Genomic DNA, 18,660 nt, shown 5'->3' on the forward strand with positions numbered 1-18,660 from the left:
AATTATTGATCTAGAGAGTCCAGAGAATTGTCCTAGACTGGTCTGGTTCCGATCGGGCGAAAAACCAGGGACTAGTTCGCAAAAGTAGGTTTTTAACATATTCATGAATATTTAATGAACGGTTTGATTGACAGCAATGGTTCTAGAGGCAAAGTTGTTCAGCATGAGGAGGTCTATCAAATGATATGCATATTGTGGGGATATGTGCAACACCACGTGATTACAGAGCCGTAAAACTCGTTAGCGCCAACTAGTGGCCGATTTCTTTCAAAACTCTTACAGACCTCTTGGGCCATGAGTCGAACATGCCCATAGAGTTTCGTTCCGATCGGCCTCCGTTAACCTCGTCTCACAGGTGCTCAAACTTCATTGGCCGATGGCGGCCATGTTTTTTGAGATACGCCAATATCCTTTTACACATACATGGCACCTTGGACCAAGACACTGCATACCAATTTTCAAGTCAATCGGACTAACGGTCAGGTGGCCACACCCCCTTTTATGTTTTTTTAATGTTATAGCGCCACCTAGTGTTAGATCGACGCGGTTTTTTTACTGTGACCTCAAATTGAGCTCATACATATGTGTACCAAGTTTGGTGAAAATATTTCATTTCGTTCACGAGTTATACCCATTTAAGTAAAATTAGCTCCGCCTCCTTCGAACGTTTGGGCACCCCCTAGCGACCGTGAATCGAAATTTCAACTTTTTTTCGATAATTATTGATATTCAGTGTCCAGAGAATCTTTCTGCACTGGTTTGGTTCCAATCGGGCGAAAAACCAGGGACTAGTTCGCAAAAGTAGGTTTTGGACAAAACCGGAAATAGCGAAAAAATTTGCATACCGGAAATGAAATCCTTGAGGCCTTTTTTGTTCGGCTTGAGCCAAGGATTCCAATGATATAAGACACTTGAGGCTGCGACAAAGGGTTATTGAGATTTAAGCAAAATAGTGCAATTTTTTTGTTTTTTGCGCTATAGCGCCACCTATGGGCCAATCGGGCTCATACTTTGATAACCTCTCCTCGATTTCTGTGCTACCTTAATCCCAAATATCAAGTCTCTAGCACTTACGGTTTGGGCTGCACGATGCGTTTTAGGGCGGAATAATAATAATAATAATAAAAATCGGCACAATTACAATAGGTTTTCAGCACTTCGTGCTTGAACACCTAATTAAAGCTGCTAGCAGCATTTAGCGGTGTTCAAGCAGTTAAGGCCTTTAAGGCCGTTAAGCACAAAAGCATCAAAAGACATTAAGTTTTATGTAGCAAGCGTTTAACCATTGACATCATAGATGAAATAGACCATGTTTTAGCATGATTTACTATGATATACCAAATTTAGTGTGATTTTTCATGATCTACCATGTTCCAGTATGATTTACCATGAATCTAGCATGATTTACCACAGTTTACCAGGTTTTACCATGTTATAGGATGATTTACCATGATATACCACATTGTAGAATGATTTACCAGGATCGTAGCATCATTTACCATGATTCATCACATTGCTAGCATGATTTGCCATGATACACCATGTAATAGTATTTTTTACTATGATTTACCATGTTTCTATCGTGATTTACCATGATTGCCCACATTGCTGCATTGATGTGAAGTGCCAATAAAAATGAAGTGATAAACTCTGACAAAAAATGATTGTGTTATAATAGTTAACATGGAAAAACTGGTTTGCAGAATAATGGTGAAAATCAAGTGTGTCAAAATGAGAGTAAGCCAATAAGTGGTCTTCTACTGCCCTCTGCTGGCCACTCTACTTATTAATAAAGTGTTTTCACGGGTGCTTTTGCACTCATATGTAGACATTTGCTCACACACACACACACACACACACAAAGTCATTATGAAAATATATTTTAATGGTCTATAAGCATTTCATGTCTTTGCAAGCTATTAATCAGATTATTCAGAATTTATTCATAAACATGGGACTACACACACACACACACATTCTATTGTAGATTAAACTGTCTCATTCAGGGTTCACATTTGTCAATGTGACAATGAATTTTGACTAAATGTGAGTGTAAATGTTAAAATAGTGATTTTATAAAGTCTAAATATGAATTATAGAATAATATTAGTTAGTAGCATGACACAATGACTATTTTAAACAGCAGGGGGCAGTAAAATACCACTTATTGGCTTAATATGCCAGTGTTCATATCATTTTCACCTTTTTAATTGTTATAGAGGCATATTTTGTCCGATTTGTCTGAAATTTTTCATGCTTGTTTAGAGTCACGTGTCACATGTTCTGACTTGATTTGAATAAGATCTGAGCATTCATTGAAGAGATATAGGCGTTTGGGGACACTTGGTCAAAGCTACATATTGAAGTGACCCTATTAAAGCCATCCAAATGAAGAAGTTATACCTTTTCTGATATTTATTGATCTAGAGAGTCCAGAGAATTGTACTGCACTGGTTTAGAACATTATGATATGAACTTTATATGATCATAGATGGAAAAGACCATTTACAGCCAATACAGGCAATTTACCATAGGAAATGTATGGTTTTAAAGCTTTTTAACAGTTATAGCGCCACCTATGGTCCGATCTCCATGACACTTTGCATGCTTCATCAGCATGTTATGACACATATCCTCATCAATTTTTGTCAAGTTCTGAGTTTTTGTTTAGGATTTACAGGCTTTTGAGTGCATTTTGACACGCCCCCTTTTCTAAATGACCCTGTTATAGCAAACCAAAGGGCAAAGTTCAACTTTTTTTTAATAATTATTGATCTAGAGAGTCCAGAGAATTGTCCTAGACTGGTCTGGTTCCGATCGGGCAAAAAACCAGGGACTAGTTCGCAAAAGAAGGTTTTTAACATATTCGTGAATATTTAATGAACGATTTGATTGACAGCAATGGTTCTAGAGGCAAAGTTGTTCAGCATGAGGAGATCTATCAGATGATATGCGTTTTGTGGGGATGTGTGCAACACCACGTGATTACAGAGCCGTAAAACTCGTTAGCGCCAACTAGTGGCCGATTTCTTTCAAAACTCTTACAGACCTCTTGGGCCATGAGTCGAACATGCCCATCGAGTTTCGTTCCGATTGGCCTTCGTTAACCTCGTCTAATAGGTGCTCAAATTCATTGGCCAATGGCGGCCATGTTTTTTGAGTTACGCCAATTTCCTCATACACATACATGGGGCCTTGGACCAAGCCACTGCATACCAATTTTCAAGTCAATCGGACTAACGGTCAGGTGGCCACACCCCTTTTTATGTTTTTTTAATGTTATAGCACCACCTAGTGTTCGATCGTCGCGATTTTTTTACTGTGACCCCAGACTGTCCTTATACACATGTGTGTCAAGTTTGGTCAACCTATCTAATTTACTTCTGGAGTTATAGCCGTTTTAGTAAAATAGGCTCCTCCCACAACCTTCATTTTGCGCCTACTAGCGACCCTGAATCGAAAATTCTACTTTTTTTCAATAATTATTAATATTCAGACTCCAGAGAATATTTCTGCACTGGTTTGGTTCCGATCGGGCAAAAAACCAGGGACTAGTTTGCAAAAGTAGTTTTTTGACAAAATTCAAAATGGCGGAAAATCCATCATGGCGGAAATGAAATCGGAGATATACGTTTTTTTCGTCAGGTGACCAGCTTTCCAATGATATAAGACACTTGAGTCTACGACTTACGGTCTAAGAGTTATGATCCGTTTTGCGCAATTGGTTGCTATAGCGCCACCTATGGGCCAATCGGGCTCATAATTTGATAACCTCTCCTCGATTTTTGTACTACCATCTGACAAAGTTTCAGAGCTCCAGCACTTACGGTTTGGGCTGCACGACGCGTTTTACGGCAGAATAATAATAATAATAATAATAAAAATCCTTACAAATACAATAGGTTTTCAGCACTTCGTGCTTGAACACCTAATAATAATAATAAAAATCCTTACAATTACAATAGGTTTTCAGCACTTCGTGCTTGAACACCTAACAAGTTGTGGGCAGTGTGACCAAAATCGTATATCACAGTACGAGTCATTTTATATCATTGTAAAAGTATCAGACATTTATTTCTAATAATAAGTAATGTTTCTTGAGTAGCAATTCAGCATATTAGAATGATTTCTGAAGGCTGGAGACTGGAGCAATGATGCTGAAAATTCAGCTTTGCCTTTTTGTGAGCAGTTATTTTAAATTATAAGAATATTACTGGTTTGAGCAAATAAATATAGTCTAACTTTGGTGAGTACAATGTTCAAAAACAATTTTGAAAAAACAGCAGTGTATATTCTATATATTATTATTTTTTATACATTTTAGGAACTTAAAGGATGCAAATCAAAATTACAGTTTCTACCATTACATGATATATTCTGCCCAGACCTACAGTTTTAAAAATTTGACAAAGACAAAGAGAGACAGAGAAAGAGCAGTGCCAGATGAGCAGTAAGTTAACTCACATGACATACACTTCAGTACACACACAGTAAAAAGTAAGGGCCCATTACAAGTAAATACAAAAGTAGGCAAATATTTATCCACAGGAGGTTGGAGTGTCAGAGGAGTATGTGAGGATTACATAACAAACACTTGAGAAAGAGAGGGAGAGGGAGAGAGAGAGAGAGAAATAAAGCTAACATTAGTATCGGGCAGTGCAACAACTTCACAATCCCAAAAGGCACTGGATCACACCAGATTCAACATTACGAGATGTATTCAAATATTCCCTCAGCATTGCTGTCATTTCTGTTATTCCAAGTTCGCTTCAAGCAGCTAAAGTGTGTCACAAGTCATTCTCTACTGGGTCCCTCACTCTCTGCTGAACTAGCAAGCTGACTAATTTAGCATTTCCATTGCGTCTGAGTAAGTGGGTATCCAGAGCTCTCCGATGCGGCGTGCCAGGACCTGTGCGGATCTCCGAGGACCCTGGCTTAACTCAACCTCGCTGGAAGAAAAGATCAATGACTCAATGCCACCCAGAGCGCCAACTCACTAGCAACAGTTTTATCTGGATAACATGAAATACAGCCAAGGTCCTGAACGCAACTGTCAGCAAATTACAAAACAATACTTCTTATAAAGTGGCAGGATTTTATGGCTGCATCATGGAATTCAACTGATATTAGCTAACTGCACATGCAGCGGTTATATACTACAGACATACCATTATGAATAATCTTTTGGTTCCAAAAGTTCCAAAAACAAAACAAAAACCGTTTGAACTTTTTCATATAAACTTCATTATTTTGGGTTTTTCATTGGCTGATCTCGATATGACAGATTTGTAAGATACAAAATATCTGGAGGTTCAGGAAAAACAAGTAAATTGTGATAAATACCACCATCGTAATGTAAAATTACTCATACAGTGATGTCATATTTTCTCATACCACCCACTCTTTTCCCAGCCTCACCTCTGAATAAATGTTTTCACACATTTCCAAAACTGTAAGAAAGGGAAGAGAACAGAAGATAGTGTGTACGTGATCATCTTTGGCTAATTTAACTATTCCGACCACTATCTGGACAGGAAGTAACCTTCTCGGTTTTGGTTCCTCGTGGTTGTGGGTCAGAGCACGTCATCCATTAATTGTGGAATGAACACTTCTCATTAAAGCGGAATCATATCACACTTAGAGACAATCGTACGCAATCAGCTTGGCAGCTACACCGTCCATTAACATTTTATTACAGCCCACGTCTTCACCTGATTAGAAAGAGCCATTTGCATGGTAGTCAACATTTCAAAAGATAAATTGACTCACTTTAAGTTTCCTGACTCACTCTCGCAGGTTCTATTCACTTTTAGAACAACTTGGCAAAGGTTTCTGCCTGCAATCGCTCTCTTGCTCTTTCCGTCTCATTCCCTCTTTCCTGTCTCTCTCCCTAGAAGGATTTATGAAGTAGGTGATAGACGAGGGTCAGAAATTAACCAGTGCCCATGGCAAAAACGCGAACAAAAATGTCCCAGATATTTCTACGGCGAAGGCCAAAAACATGCCATTGGTCGGTGAGACCGATGTATCCGCCCCAATCTCACACCATTGGTTGAGCAAATATTGTTGTGTCAGACGGGTGGGATTCTCAAGCAAACACAGCAATGTTTTGAAAGAACTTTTTTTTAAAGAACGCAATTACATACTTTCATTTTTACATGTTTAATACATATAGTTAACTAAATGAAAGTTAAATGTTAAATTGACAATCCGTTTATATTGCAGTTACATAGTTTAATTGAAATATAGTACAATTTAGATGAGAACGAGATAATGCACAGGATATCAAAACTAGTGTTTAGTTAGGATTTCTTGTGTGCATTAGCATTTTATTTGATGTTATCTTATTGCTAAAATATAAATAATTGCATGCAACAATAACAATAAACCTAACCAACATAATCATTCAGATTGAGATTTGATTCAATTAATATTTAGTTCTAATATCAATTTTAATGAAATTGCTAAAAAACTGAAAATAAAGATTTACAACATTAAACTGACATTAGATTGTTGAGTTGTTGTTTTTTTAAATTAGCCTACAACATAAGTGGTACATATGTCAGATAGGAATTCCTTTGAATATTTTCTTGAAAAAAAGGTTGAGAACCACTGAAATAAATTGTGTTGTAAAACGTAACCTAATAATTAAAATATATATTTTTTTTTTAAAGAAATCATGTCCAGGAAGTAAAAGTTGCCTCTTACTAGAAGTTAATTTCGGACACTATATGTACCAGAAAGAACTATTCCCACACCCAAGCCTTTCAAAGGTGAGATTTTTATTCTACCTTAAAGACTTAAATCCAATTCATTTTACTGCCCCTCTTTTTCCAAATATGGTGTGTGAAAATTGAGCAAACCTTATTGTCGGGGAAACAGCAAAGTGATTGCACAATAACCTGATTTTAATAAGGCTATCACAGCCGAAGAAAAGAGGAACAGAAGGGATGCGGAGCAAAACAAAATGGGAAAGAGAGCAGGAAGGAACAGGAGGGAGAGCAATCGATGGAAGTTCTACTAAAGGCACAGTGCGCAGCAGCTCAGAACAAAGACTGCAAAATGAGTGTGGCTGGAACATCGCAGCTCCCATCACAGAGAGAGATGGATGGAAGAGAAGAGTTGAACAATGCCACTCCGTTCCCTGTAGTGAGGACATCTTTCTATCAGTCCGTTTAGTACCTCCATACTCTATGCTTCTGTCACACAATGGGGTTTAAAATGAGGCAGAACAAAGAGGCCAATGATCCCGGAGGAAAGGGGATTAAGATTTGGGCTGTATATACATGCTCGACACACTAGGAAAATTGAATTCAAACACGCACTCTGTGTTCCGATTCATTCCTCTCATGTAATACACTGCCTGATAACAACCAATTGTTGAATACGCTCTGTGTGTGTTTGTGCACTCTGGAAGACCAGTTTGGTTTTTTCAATGGCTGATGCCGATTTCTAGAGGCAAATGGCTGATATAATGTTGGTATACACGATTAGGGATGGGAATCGTAAAGAATTTATTTTCTGGTTCTGGTTGCAATTCTGGTTACATGTACGATTCTTTTAGTACTCTTAAGGATTAAATTTCTGGAGAAATTAAAAGGTTAGTAGTTCACCCAAAAAAGAAATTTCTGTAATTAATTACTCACCCTCATGTTGTTCCAAACCTGTAAGACCTCCGTTCATCTTCGGAACACAAATGAAGTTATTTTTGATGAAATCCGAGAGCTTTCTGTATATACTGAAGTATACTTTGGGCTTGAACTACGACACTAAACCAACAAATAATTTTGTATATGCTACTACCGTTTTCACCACAACAACAACAACAAAAATCGAACGGGATTTCCCTCAAAACTGCCACAATAAAACATTCTATTCAAATCTAATTAAATATCAAAATCACGACAAAATACAAAAACAAAACGGGATCAAACAAACAAATTTATCAAATATTTCAAGTCATCCTCATTTTCAAGCCCTTCATTTGTTATGGCAACGGAAAAGCCCCCATTTGTTACGACCCATGGCTCAAAAGGGATGCAACAAAAATGGGACGCACAAGGAAGCTGAACTCAATGCAAACGTTTATTAGAAAAACTGTACAAAAAAATATATGAAATGTAGCAATCAGAACAGAAGTCAGTAATGTAAACGCTTTTGATCAATTTAATGCGTCCTTGCTGAATAAAACATTCTAAAAAAAAATCATACTGACCCCAAACCTTTGAATGGTAGTGGATTTCATTCAAAAATACTTTTTTAAACTACTGAAAAAAACCAACAACGTATATCTTCAACTACATGTCATATAATCTACACTGAGTCTCACAATTAGCTGTACAATGTATGTTTGATTCACTAAAAAGAACCGAATGTTTCATTCTGGAATCCGAATACACACGTTGTACTGCACGTTTCAAATTCACAGAAACAACCGGCTCATAAAAATCATTCAGTTCCAGTATATGAATAAGAAATGGTTCTTGGATCCCAATCCTATACACACTACAATGATAGTGAATGCACAACATTTATTTCACATTTAAAAATGGTTTGTTATCCATTTGTTGTCCCGTCAGTAGATTTAAAAAAAAAAGAGAAAATCTCAAAAATCTTGAGATTAGATTCGCTGAACCAAATTACTGAAGACAAAGAAGCTTTATCTGCAATGTACATGTGCTACTTCAAGCCTCATTTGTGTTTTACGCAACGTTCTCGTCCAGGGGAACTAGCGGCATGGCAAAAATGTGAACAGGGCAGCTGGAAATGACTATGCCAATGATGAAGCGCTAGAGAGAGAGCAGTCGGGAAGATGCATGCACGATAAGTGACAGTGATCTTAATGACCCACGACATGAAAATGCGTTATAACGCTTCTAGTCAGATCAGTCAGAGGGAGAGTATGATGTTGGAGGGCAGGCAAAGCAATTCACATAGTAGAGGACAAGTCTTCAGACAGGACTATTTGATCATTTTACTGCAGGATCACACCCTTTTAAGCCATTTCAGAGGAATAATGCATGTGTACACACAACATATATGCATAGTGGGTGTATGTTTGTGTGTGCAAACACTAGGACAGGAATCGTTCGGCCCTTTGGACAACTGAACTGTGACATTTTGATCCTGAGTATCACAACAAAATTTGGATGTAATTCAGACTCCATGTCGGGTTTTCGTCAAGCAAAACAAGCAACTAGTCATTGGGCTCAAGTCGGCCTTAGGGAGGTTACGTCCTCTCAATAGCAGCTTAAACTGAATCCACTGGATCCGAGGAGCTGTTTGAATCACCTGTGCAGCTTTCGTAGCCGTTTAAGGTTAAGTTAAAATAACATATGTCTGCAAAGACAGAGAAATTATGACCACATGGTGGACAAAAAAAACAAGCACAATGTAAGATATGGTTATGGCAAGCGCCTCTGGTCTGAGCCCATGAAATACAATTAAATAAGTGGATTAACCTCAATACAAAAGCAATCCCCCTTGCAAGGTAAGAGAGAAGAGGACACATACATGCCAAAGCCAGGGGGAAAAAACAGACTAATTTTCTTAGATTAACCAATAATTTCATATTTTTTTTATGAAATTCAGCAACAGAAAGCACACAGCACATCAAACTACAAATTGAAAATCTCTAAAGCACTTTGAATTTAGTCAAATATTCTCGTCTTTGTATAATTTTATAAATGCTAGGGTAAACACATTACCTTCGCCTGATTTCTGGTCATTTTGAATCTGTTAAATTCATTTTATTTTCCGTAATATAAATAATCTACACTACTTTTTTATAGAAATGAATCCTCAGCAAAGAGACATTGAACTGATAACACAATAGTAATGACATTTATAATAATGTTAAAAGAGATTTCGGTTTTAAATAAATGGCTGTTCTTTTAAACTTTTATCATGGTTTCCACCAAAACTATTAAGCAACACAACCGCTTTCAACATTGATGATAATATGAAATGTTTCTTGGGCAGCAAATCAGCATATTAGAATGATTTCTGAAGGATCGTGCGTCACTGAAGACAGGAGTAATGATGCTGAAAATTCAGCTTTAATTTTTTTTATAAATTACAATCTATTAAATTAGAAAAGTTATTTTCAATTGTAATATTTCACCCAAAAATAAATATCATCAAATAAATAAAAGCTTTGGTGAACAAAAGAGACTTCGTTAAAAAAAAACATTTTAAAAAAAAGAAAAGATATATATAAATATATTAGGGCTGTCAAATGATTAATCATGATTAATCACATCCAAAATAAAAGTTTTTTTTACATAATATATGTGGGTGCACTGTGTATAATTATTTTGTATATATATAAATACACACACATGCATGTATATTTAAGAAAAAAATATTATTTAAATATAAAATATTTATATTTATATATAATATAAATTATATATAAATCTATATACAGTATATACATGAAAATATTTCTTAAATATATACAAGCATGTGTGTGTATTTATATATATAAAATAATTATACACAGTGCACCCACATATATTATGTAAAAAAAACTTTTATTTTGGATGTGATTAATCACGATTAATCATTTGACAGCCCTAAAATATATATAAATATTGTATATATATATATCTTACTGACCCCAAGCTTTTGAACTTGTGTATTTTTTTTATCTATATATATAACATTTTCATTTCGTCTCTATAAGTGACACTTATTTTTGTTTCATCTATAATAATAATAACTGTTATTATTATGAATTATTATATAATACATTACAAAACCAGATAACACAGCCAAGCAGAAAAAAAATCCTAAATTTTTTTACCAATTCTCAAATGAACGGATATCATTTGGCCGTATACATTTGTGCACTATGACGCCGCCTCTTTATAGAGGAGTCAGTGAAGACCCTTTGGAAAGCGTTTCCACCCCAGTGAGGGGGGTACACGTGTCTACCAGACCTCTGTTGCCATTTCTATAGCAATTCAACCTTCGTGTTTCCGAACAAGCCAAGCTGCAAGCATTGCGCACACAGCTGCTGTCATTACAGCATACATTTCCTTGGCTCGGAAAACCCTCCCCCACCCGATAATAAGGTCGTCATATGACCTGGCCAGAGCGCTAATCACACAAAAATGTATCTGGGCAAATAAGAGAGGGATTCCTGCATATGACACAGGGTCTCTGTGTGCCGAGGTCACTAGAAACAAATGAACCAAAATAACCCCAGTTTTTGAAAAGCTGTCAGGTTGTCTCGCGTATCTGGGCAGTAGGTGTGCGGAGTGAGACTCGTCTACTCTAAGCCCCTGTCAGGCTGACGTGTTGCTTCTCTGCAGACGTGTGGTGCGCGTCAGGGCACCAGGCAGTAAGGGATTATGAGAGATTTTTGTCCCTTCTTATTCGTTCTCATCCTCAACTCAGACCATCAACACAAGTCTTGAGCTCCTCGTTTGAGGCAACCAACCAAATACACCCCAAGCAAAGCGGTTGCCTAGCTACTGCAACAAGCTCTTGGTCAAAACAGCCAATGAGTGAAGCATTACAGCAACACAACTTTAATATATCTTTTAGGAGAGTGCAAAAATAAGAAGGTTAATTTTTGGAAAAATACTAGAGTTGAATGATTTTCATGATGTTTGGTTCTGTTAGCGTTTTTTTAAATGTCTGCATTCTCTTATTTCCTTCAGTGTCACAGTAAACTAAATGATGCTTAATGCTGTAGTTGTGCGCTAACAGTTCGAATTAGAGGGACAGACAGGCTGCCAGTAAATAAATAACACTGCTTTGCAATCTCTCTATCGTTTCGTCCAAACCGTTGAATGCAACAACAAACATTCAAGCAGAGTTGTACGATTCTATCCTGACTCTTAGTTAGTTCTTTTTTTAAAGAACAAGTCAATCACAGATGAACTCTTAGGCTAAAACAGTACACAATACATATCGTTTCAAAGCAGCTTTACAAAAAAATGCATGTCTACATTACAATTTAGAGTGATCTGTTTAGAGTGATCAATACCATCGTCTCTCTTTCGTGTCGCCATGTTTGAAAGCTTTGTGCGGAAGAGCTTCTGTGCTCCTATTGGTCAATATCACAGATGTGACGGAACCCGTCGTGGAGGGCCGGGAAAAACATTAAAGGGATACTCCACTTTTTTTGGAAATAGGCTTATTTTACAACTCCCCCAGAGTTAAACTGTTGAGTTTTACCGTTTTTGAATCCATTCAGCCGATCTCCGGTTCTGGCGGTACCACTTTTAGCATACATCATTGAAGTGGACAAGACCATTAGCATTTCTCAAAAAAAAAATGACCAAAGAGTTTCGATATTTTTCCTATTTAAAACTTGACTCTTCTGTAGTTACATTGTGCACTAAGACCGACGGAAAATGTAAAGTTGCGATTTTCTAGGCTGATATGGCTAGGAACTATACTCTCATTCCTGCGTAGTAATCAAGAAACTTTACTGCCGTACCATGAGTGCAGCAGGCGTAATGATATGACGCAGCGCCTGAAAATAGTCCCCAGCTCGGTAACTTCCAACGTGACCGGGACTAAGTGCCTGCGCCTGCTGCACTCATGGTACGGCAGTAAAGTTTCTTGATTACTACGCAGGAATGAGAGTATAGTTCCTAGCCATATCAGCCTAGAAAATCGCAACTTTACATTTTCCGTCGGTCTTAGAAGAGTCGATGTAACTACAGAAGAGTCGAGTTTTAAATAGGAAAAATATCGAAACTCTTTGGTCATTTTTTTTTTGAGAAATGCTAATGGTCTTGTCCACTTCAATGATGTATGCTAAGCTATGCTAAAAGTGGTACCGCCAGAACCGGAGATCGGCTGAATGGATTCAAAAACGGTAAAACTCAACAGTTTACCTCTGGGGGAGTTGTAAAATGAGCCTATTTCCAAAAAAAGTGGAGTATCCCTTCAGCCGTGCTTGTCTTTCTGTCGTGACATTGTGAAGCGTCACAAACACTGTGTCTGTTGTCATCCACTATGACACACTAGATAAAACTATTGATTCTTGTGTCCTGGCGGCCATTGTCGTATACGAATCACCATGACACCCAACGACAAGCAGATCGAATGAAAATCAGGCTGATATTGTGTAGTCTGAAGATTTTTAATGCTTGTGAAAAAAGTATCTTATGCTCACTAAGGCTGCATGTATTTGATCCAAAATACAATAAAAACACTAATATTGTAAAACATTATAACAATTTTAAATAACTGATTTACCATTTGAATACATTTTAAAATGTAATGTATTCCTGTGGTGGCAAAGCAGAATTTTCAGCAGCCATTTATTCCAGTCTCCAGTCAGTCACCATCCTTTAGAAATCATTCACAGTACAGTGAGCACAAAAACAGTATTGTATACTTGGAATTTTTGTCTATAAATATATAACAACAAATGTAGTAAATGCTTTAAAGGATCAATTACTTAGCTGGCACTTCCTCAAAAGTAAAAGGAATCATTAATGGAATCACTAAGGAACAAACTTCATTAAGTGCAAACTGAATCAATGCATTAAATTGAATCATTAGATTCTCATCCCTTGCGAACAAATCTATTCAAATTGAACTAGAATTAAATGCACACACATCAGCGAAAGTTGAGGGAACATTAAACTGGTCATCCATCTCAAATGAGACATGGATGAATTGAATATAGAGTTGAACCACACCTTTCCCTGGGCATCTTCCAGAATCTCCATATTAGCCGTCACGGCCCTCTTCCTCTGCTACCCGGACGGCTGAAGCACGGTCCAGTCTTAATTGGCCGGGTTGCTAGAGACGAGCACTCAACAAAGAAAATGGCTGTGCTATAAACAAGACCCTCACCGTCCATGCTCTCCACTTAAATTCACATTAGCTTCATGGAAAACTGCAAATCAGCAAATTGAGGAAGGCAGAAAGACGTACTGCACAAGACACTTCACTTACTAACCTTCCGCCGTTATGACAAACAAGCTTCTCCAACCTGCCGAGGCAGGTACAATTAGAATTAACGCAGCAGACCAAACCTCAACCAGCTAAAGCAGAAAAGTACTTATTTTATTACAAAATTCTAATCACTGAACATGTTGATTCATCATCAATGGCTCAGAACAGCTTCACCCTGGCTCTAACACAGTCATCATTTTACTCGACGGTAAAAAAAAAAAGTTTACTATCAGCTGAATTGACTCAGAATCTTTCTTGTGTATGACTCAGCTTATAGGCCTTTCTGACATTCCCATAATACCGCACATTTTCCCGTTTATCAGGGCAGCAACTGAACATTCAAATGAGAGAATTTTTTTTTTTCCCTTTTAAGCGCCATCTCTTTTTTTTCTCTCTAATCAAAAGCAGCTTTCGTCTTCAGGAGCTGCACAACAAAGCATGTAAGTTCTGTGTCACCACATGGTACTGATAAACACATGCTTGCACAAAAAGGTTCACAAAAGTTATTGCAAAACTGCAGGTGGGACCATTTGCCAGATTTGTGCTGCAGGGCACAGCACGTATTCTCATGCGTCTCTTCAAGTTCTGAGAAAAACAGGGCTGGACAGAGGCAAACTCTTCTGCATGCTTTACCTCTACAAAAACATGAGCACACTGAGCTCTATCTGAAGGACTACGACCATCCCAGCAGGCCAGGGTTCAACACACAGCTATTGAGTTCAGTTTTCTTTTCTATTTCGACTATTTCCTATTGAAACAGGAAGTTAGGATAGGACATGCATACCAATGAGCTTGTCCTTTTTTTGAATAGCCAACAGCCTTTAGTTCACGTCAGTCATGAATTTTGATTTACTGCTTGTTATTTCAACAGTGTTATCTAAAACAATTTTTGGCATTTGAAATGAAGCTGAAATACATTAAAATATTTATATTACATGAAAAAACTAAACTTAAAACTTAATTGAAAATGAAAAATGTTGCCTTTGGTGACAACAAAAAAAACAAGTTAAAGTACTAAAATTACTAAAAACTGAAATAAAGCTATATATATATATATATATAAATAATGATACTATAATAAGTAATAACACTCAGTTGGCAGTCAGAAGTAGTGGTCGACTAAGTTGTTAAAAGACAATACCGATATTCACCAAGCAATGTGGCTGATTGCCAGTTAAATGGAGTCAAATATAATACAATTTATTGACCACAAATAAAATATATACAACATTTTTTATTTTACTCAAAATTCACTAAAACACTTGTATCCGGTCCACTGACAAGGTTGTCAGTAGATTTTGGAACTGACAATTGGTGAAATGATAACAGATGATTACTATATTTGTCTAGTGCTGGTCAGAACAGAAGACACACATATTTTTTTGGATAGTACGCCTGTGAATGCAGGATGATTCATCAATATTTCTGGTCTGTTTTACCAGATTACTTAAATGAGTATATCTGCATTAAAGTTAATTACTGTATGTCAACTTTTACGAGTACGCAACCAAAAAGACGCCCTGAAATAAACAGACATGGAATAAAAGCCACAAAACTCCCATTTTGATTTGAACAACTTCCGAGGACGATGTCTTTTCTCTTCCCTTCAGTGAATGCAGAGCGAAATAAAACACAAAGCACCTTTATCCCATAGTACTGTACACACTGGAAGAGTGCTGAATCGAAAGCTTACCTCTTGCTGACAGTTTCTTTGTGTTAATTATTTTAGCAGCATATTCCTGGCCAGTGGATTTTTTCACACATCTCCGCACCACGGAGAAGGCACCCCTGCAAATACACAGAAGAACAGAGTTTGATTTCCCTTGAAAGTAAAAGATGCACCTGACTCTTGCAAACGAGGAAGAGCTGTCAGTCACAGATGACGTAACAGCAGTTCCATTATAATTTATTGATGAGAAGTCCGATACTTCATTTTATTGAACCGGTTTCAGCATAGATCCTGGCGTGGCGTATTTTATGTTTTATGTTAAACATATTGCTGTTTATTAAAGGGATAGTTTACTTGCAATTTACCCGCTCTCAAGTTGTTCCAAACCTGTATAAATGTCTTTGTTCTGCTGAACACAAAGAAAGATATTTTGAAGGATGTTTGTAACCAAACAGTTGCGGGGCACCATGGACTCGCATAATGTTTTTCCACACAATGGATGTCAATGGAGGCCACAACTGTTTGGTTACCCATATTCTTCAAAATATCTTCCTTTGTGTTCAGCAGAACGAAGACATTTATACAGGTTTGGAACAACTTGAGGGGTGAGTAAATGATGACAGAATTTAAATTTTGGGGTGAACTTTCCCTGTTATAAATTTATTGTAATGCGTTTATATTTACAATCTAAATATGATTTACATTTACGTGAAATTAATTATATTAAAAATCATTATAGTGACTCGAGTGTTGCTCGGACCGATTCACTCTGATTAGTGAACGAATCATTCAGACCAATTTTGTGAACCGGTTCGACCGATTCATTGAAAAGATTCGACACGAGTCATTCGGACATAACGATACGTATGAAAAAAAGAAGAAGTGTGAATTAGCAAATTGGCTCATGTCTGAAAAAAAAATTCCTTAACATAACACGATCTACTACAATTATGACATTTGCCTCTGGAAAAACGGGCGGCGTGAAGAGCACTTCGCATCTGCATGTTAGAAGGCTGTAATGCTCTTTCCAAAAGTGAGATTGAATTCTCAGAAAGGCGTCACTGCTCATTTATTGATTTTATAATCCCTCTTTATCGCTCCCCTCCTAAGATATTTAAGTGTGATTAACAGTGTGTGGCCACACATTCAATATTTTATTGTAATATCAAGTGTATACGGCTACATATTCTTTAGTGCGCTACATAGTGCACTTCTCTGCAATAATTTTAAGCAGCTGCAGAAGAAAATTATTAAACCTCTGTTTACAAGCATAACACAATCCACAATGTTAATGCCACGAAAAGTGGCAGCCAAATACCCAAAGTGACGAGGAAACCTTCCTGCCCATCAGCAAGCCCTTAAAATAAAACAAGGCGTGAACACAAAACACAGTGCATGCTATATTCAACATTCTACGCTTACATATACATTACTCAAAACCACTACAGCCCTTCAAACCTGACATTTAAAACGCCTAAAGCTTAGATCCGCACAGGGGGCTTGATCGGATCAAGTCCAGAACCGAGTGCTGTACCGTAGTGCTGTCTTGATCCGATCAAGCCCCCTGTGCGTGGCTTTCAGATAGGTTTACGAGTCTCTTAGCAAGTCATTTCCCCTGCTGTCAACATCCAAAGAAAAGAATGGAACGAAACAAACAAGAGTAACTTGCGCCGATGACGTCACACTGCTACAATGTTGCGCGCACTTACTTTCCCAGCTCTTCGTAAAGCTGATACTCGTCCGTAAACCTGGTCGAGGTTACGATTGTAGCCATGTTGTGTGTGCGTGTGGGGAGGGGGGTCGATGCCTCTGCTGCTGCGGTTCAGGTTTCGGGAGGAGAATCTCATGTGTTCCAGAGAGAGAAAGAAGGGAGATACAGACGACGGAAAGAGTGGAGGGGAGGGGCTGATGGTGGTGGGGGTGGAGAGAACATAACGCGAGACAACGCGAGACTTCCATGCAATCAGCAAAGTCACGGGTAGGGTGACAGTCAGTCAGTTCCTTTTCATTTATACATATATGGCATGGCGAGAGTAATGGCAACGAAAACATTTCATTGAATAAATTGTATAGATAGTACAATAAAAAGGGTGCCACAGTATAATAAAAAAAATATTATAGAGTAGCTATAATAAAACAACATTGGTATTTCATCCTTTCAAGTGTCCCTCTCTCTCTCTCTCTCTCTCTCTCTCTCTCTCTCTCTCTCTCTCTCTCTCTGACGTTTTTTGAAGTTATGTACTTTGTGTTAATTTTTTATGAATAGTCCGGAAACGTTTTACAGTTCCAGCTTTAATTTGTTTTTAAAGTGATGAGTGTCCTCTGGATAACATAAAAATAAGCAAAGGTTAGTGGGCTGTCATGTCCATAAACTTGTTTTATTCAACATTAACTTATGCATAAGAATTTGTAGCTGCTGGTGACAATTTATTTTTAAAAAATGTCATTATTTTAACAAACCCTTTGCCTTTACTAACTGGTCCTTTTGCCACTTTCAATTGTCTCTTAATGAATATGAAGTCATAAAAGCATATTTAGTAATTATAGAATAATCAGAAAGATTTTGTGCAAAATAGTTTTAGATGAATAATAGTATCAGACCACAGGACACTGATTAAGCTTGAAAACTCAAATGAACCCCATTTAATTATATTTTACAAAGTTCATTTTACAAACAATTGTTCATCGCAGATTACATTGCTTTTGCTCCCATTCAAATATCAGAATACTTTACTTCATCGTCTCGTCTGGCCATAAAGCTCCTATAAATCCCATTGCACTTTCAAAAAGACTTTGCTTGTTAGGTTATCTCACCTTGTAAGTGCTTCTATTCCTTCACTCAAGGGACAGTGTGCTCTCTCACTCTCGTGCCAGATTGCAAAGATGGACTCCGTTTAAAGTGTCAGGCAACGAGTTTCATAATAAAAACAAATGAGAGAGGACCAATAGGCTACATCACAAGACAAAAAAAGAAAGAAAAAAAGAAAGAAAAGAAAAGTAGGGGAGTAGGAGTTTAAAAAAAATGTAATATTATAAAACCAAAGTCTTCCAATAAAGAGTAC

At 37.3% G+C, this 18,660-nt stretch overlaps 1 protein-coding gene across 15 annotated transcripts in view; it reads right to left on the reverse strand.

The window, feature by feature from the left end:
* The window catches only part of camk2g1 (calcium/calmodulin-dependent protein kinase (CaM kinase) II gamma 1), a 112,317-nt gene extending 94,808 nt beyond the window's left edge, over nucleotides 1–17,509 (reverse strand). For 8 of the 15 annotated variants that reach the window (XM_056233713.1, XM_056233710.1, XM_056233707.1 and 5 more), the window contains exons 1-2: nucleotides 17,308–17,507; nucleotides 15,623–15,717 (exon numbers count right to left, since the gene is read on the reverse strand). In XM_056233713.1, coding sequence (XP_056089688.1) covers nucleotides 15,623–15,717; nucleotides 17,308–17,372 — 160 coding nt within the window. In that variant the 5' untranslated portion in view covers nucleotides 17,373–17,507. Of the gene's footprint in view, nucleotides 1–15,622; nucleotides 15,718–17,307 lie in introns of all 15 variants that reach the window. The other 7 variants (XM_056233703.1, XM_056233699.1, XM_056233701.1 and 4 more) reach the window with 2 other exon arrangements.
* Between the last annotated feature and the right edge of the window lie 1,151 nt (nucleotides 17,510–18,660).

This window comes from Rhinichthys klamathensis, unplaced genomic scaffold, assembly GCF_029890125.1.
Source record: "Rhinichthys klamathensis goyatoka isolate OS25496 unplaced genomic scaffold, OSU_Roscu_1.1 h1tg000376l_1, whole genome shotgun sequence".
NCBI classification, from domain to species: Eukaryota; Metazoa; Chordata; class Actinopteri; order Cypriniformes; family Leuciscidae; genus Rhinichthys; species Rhinichthys klamathensis.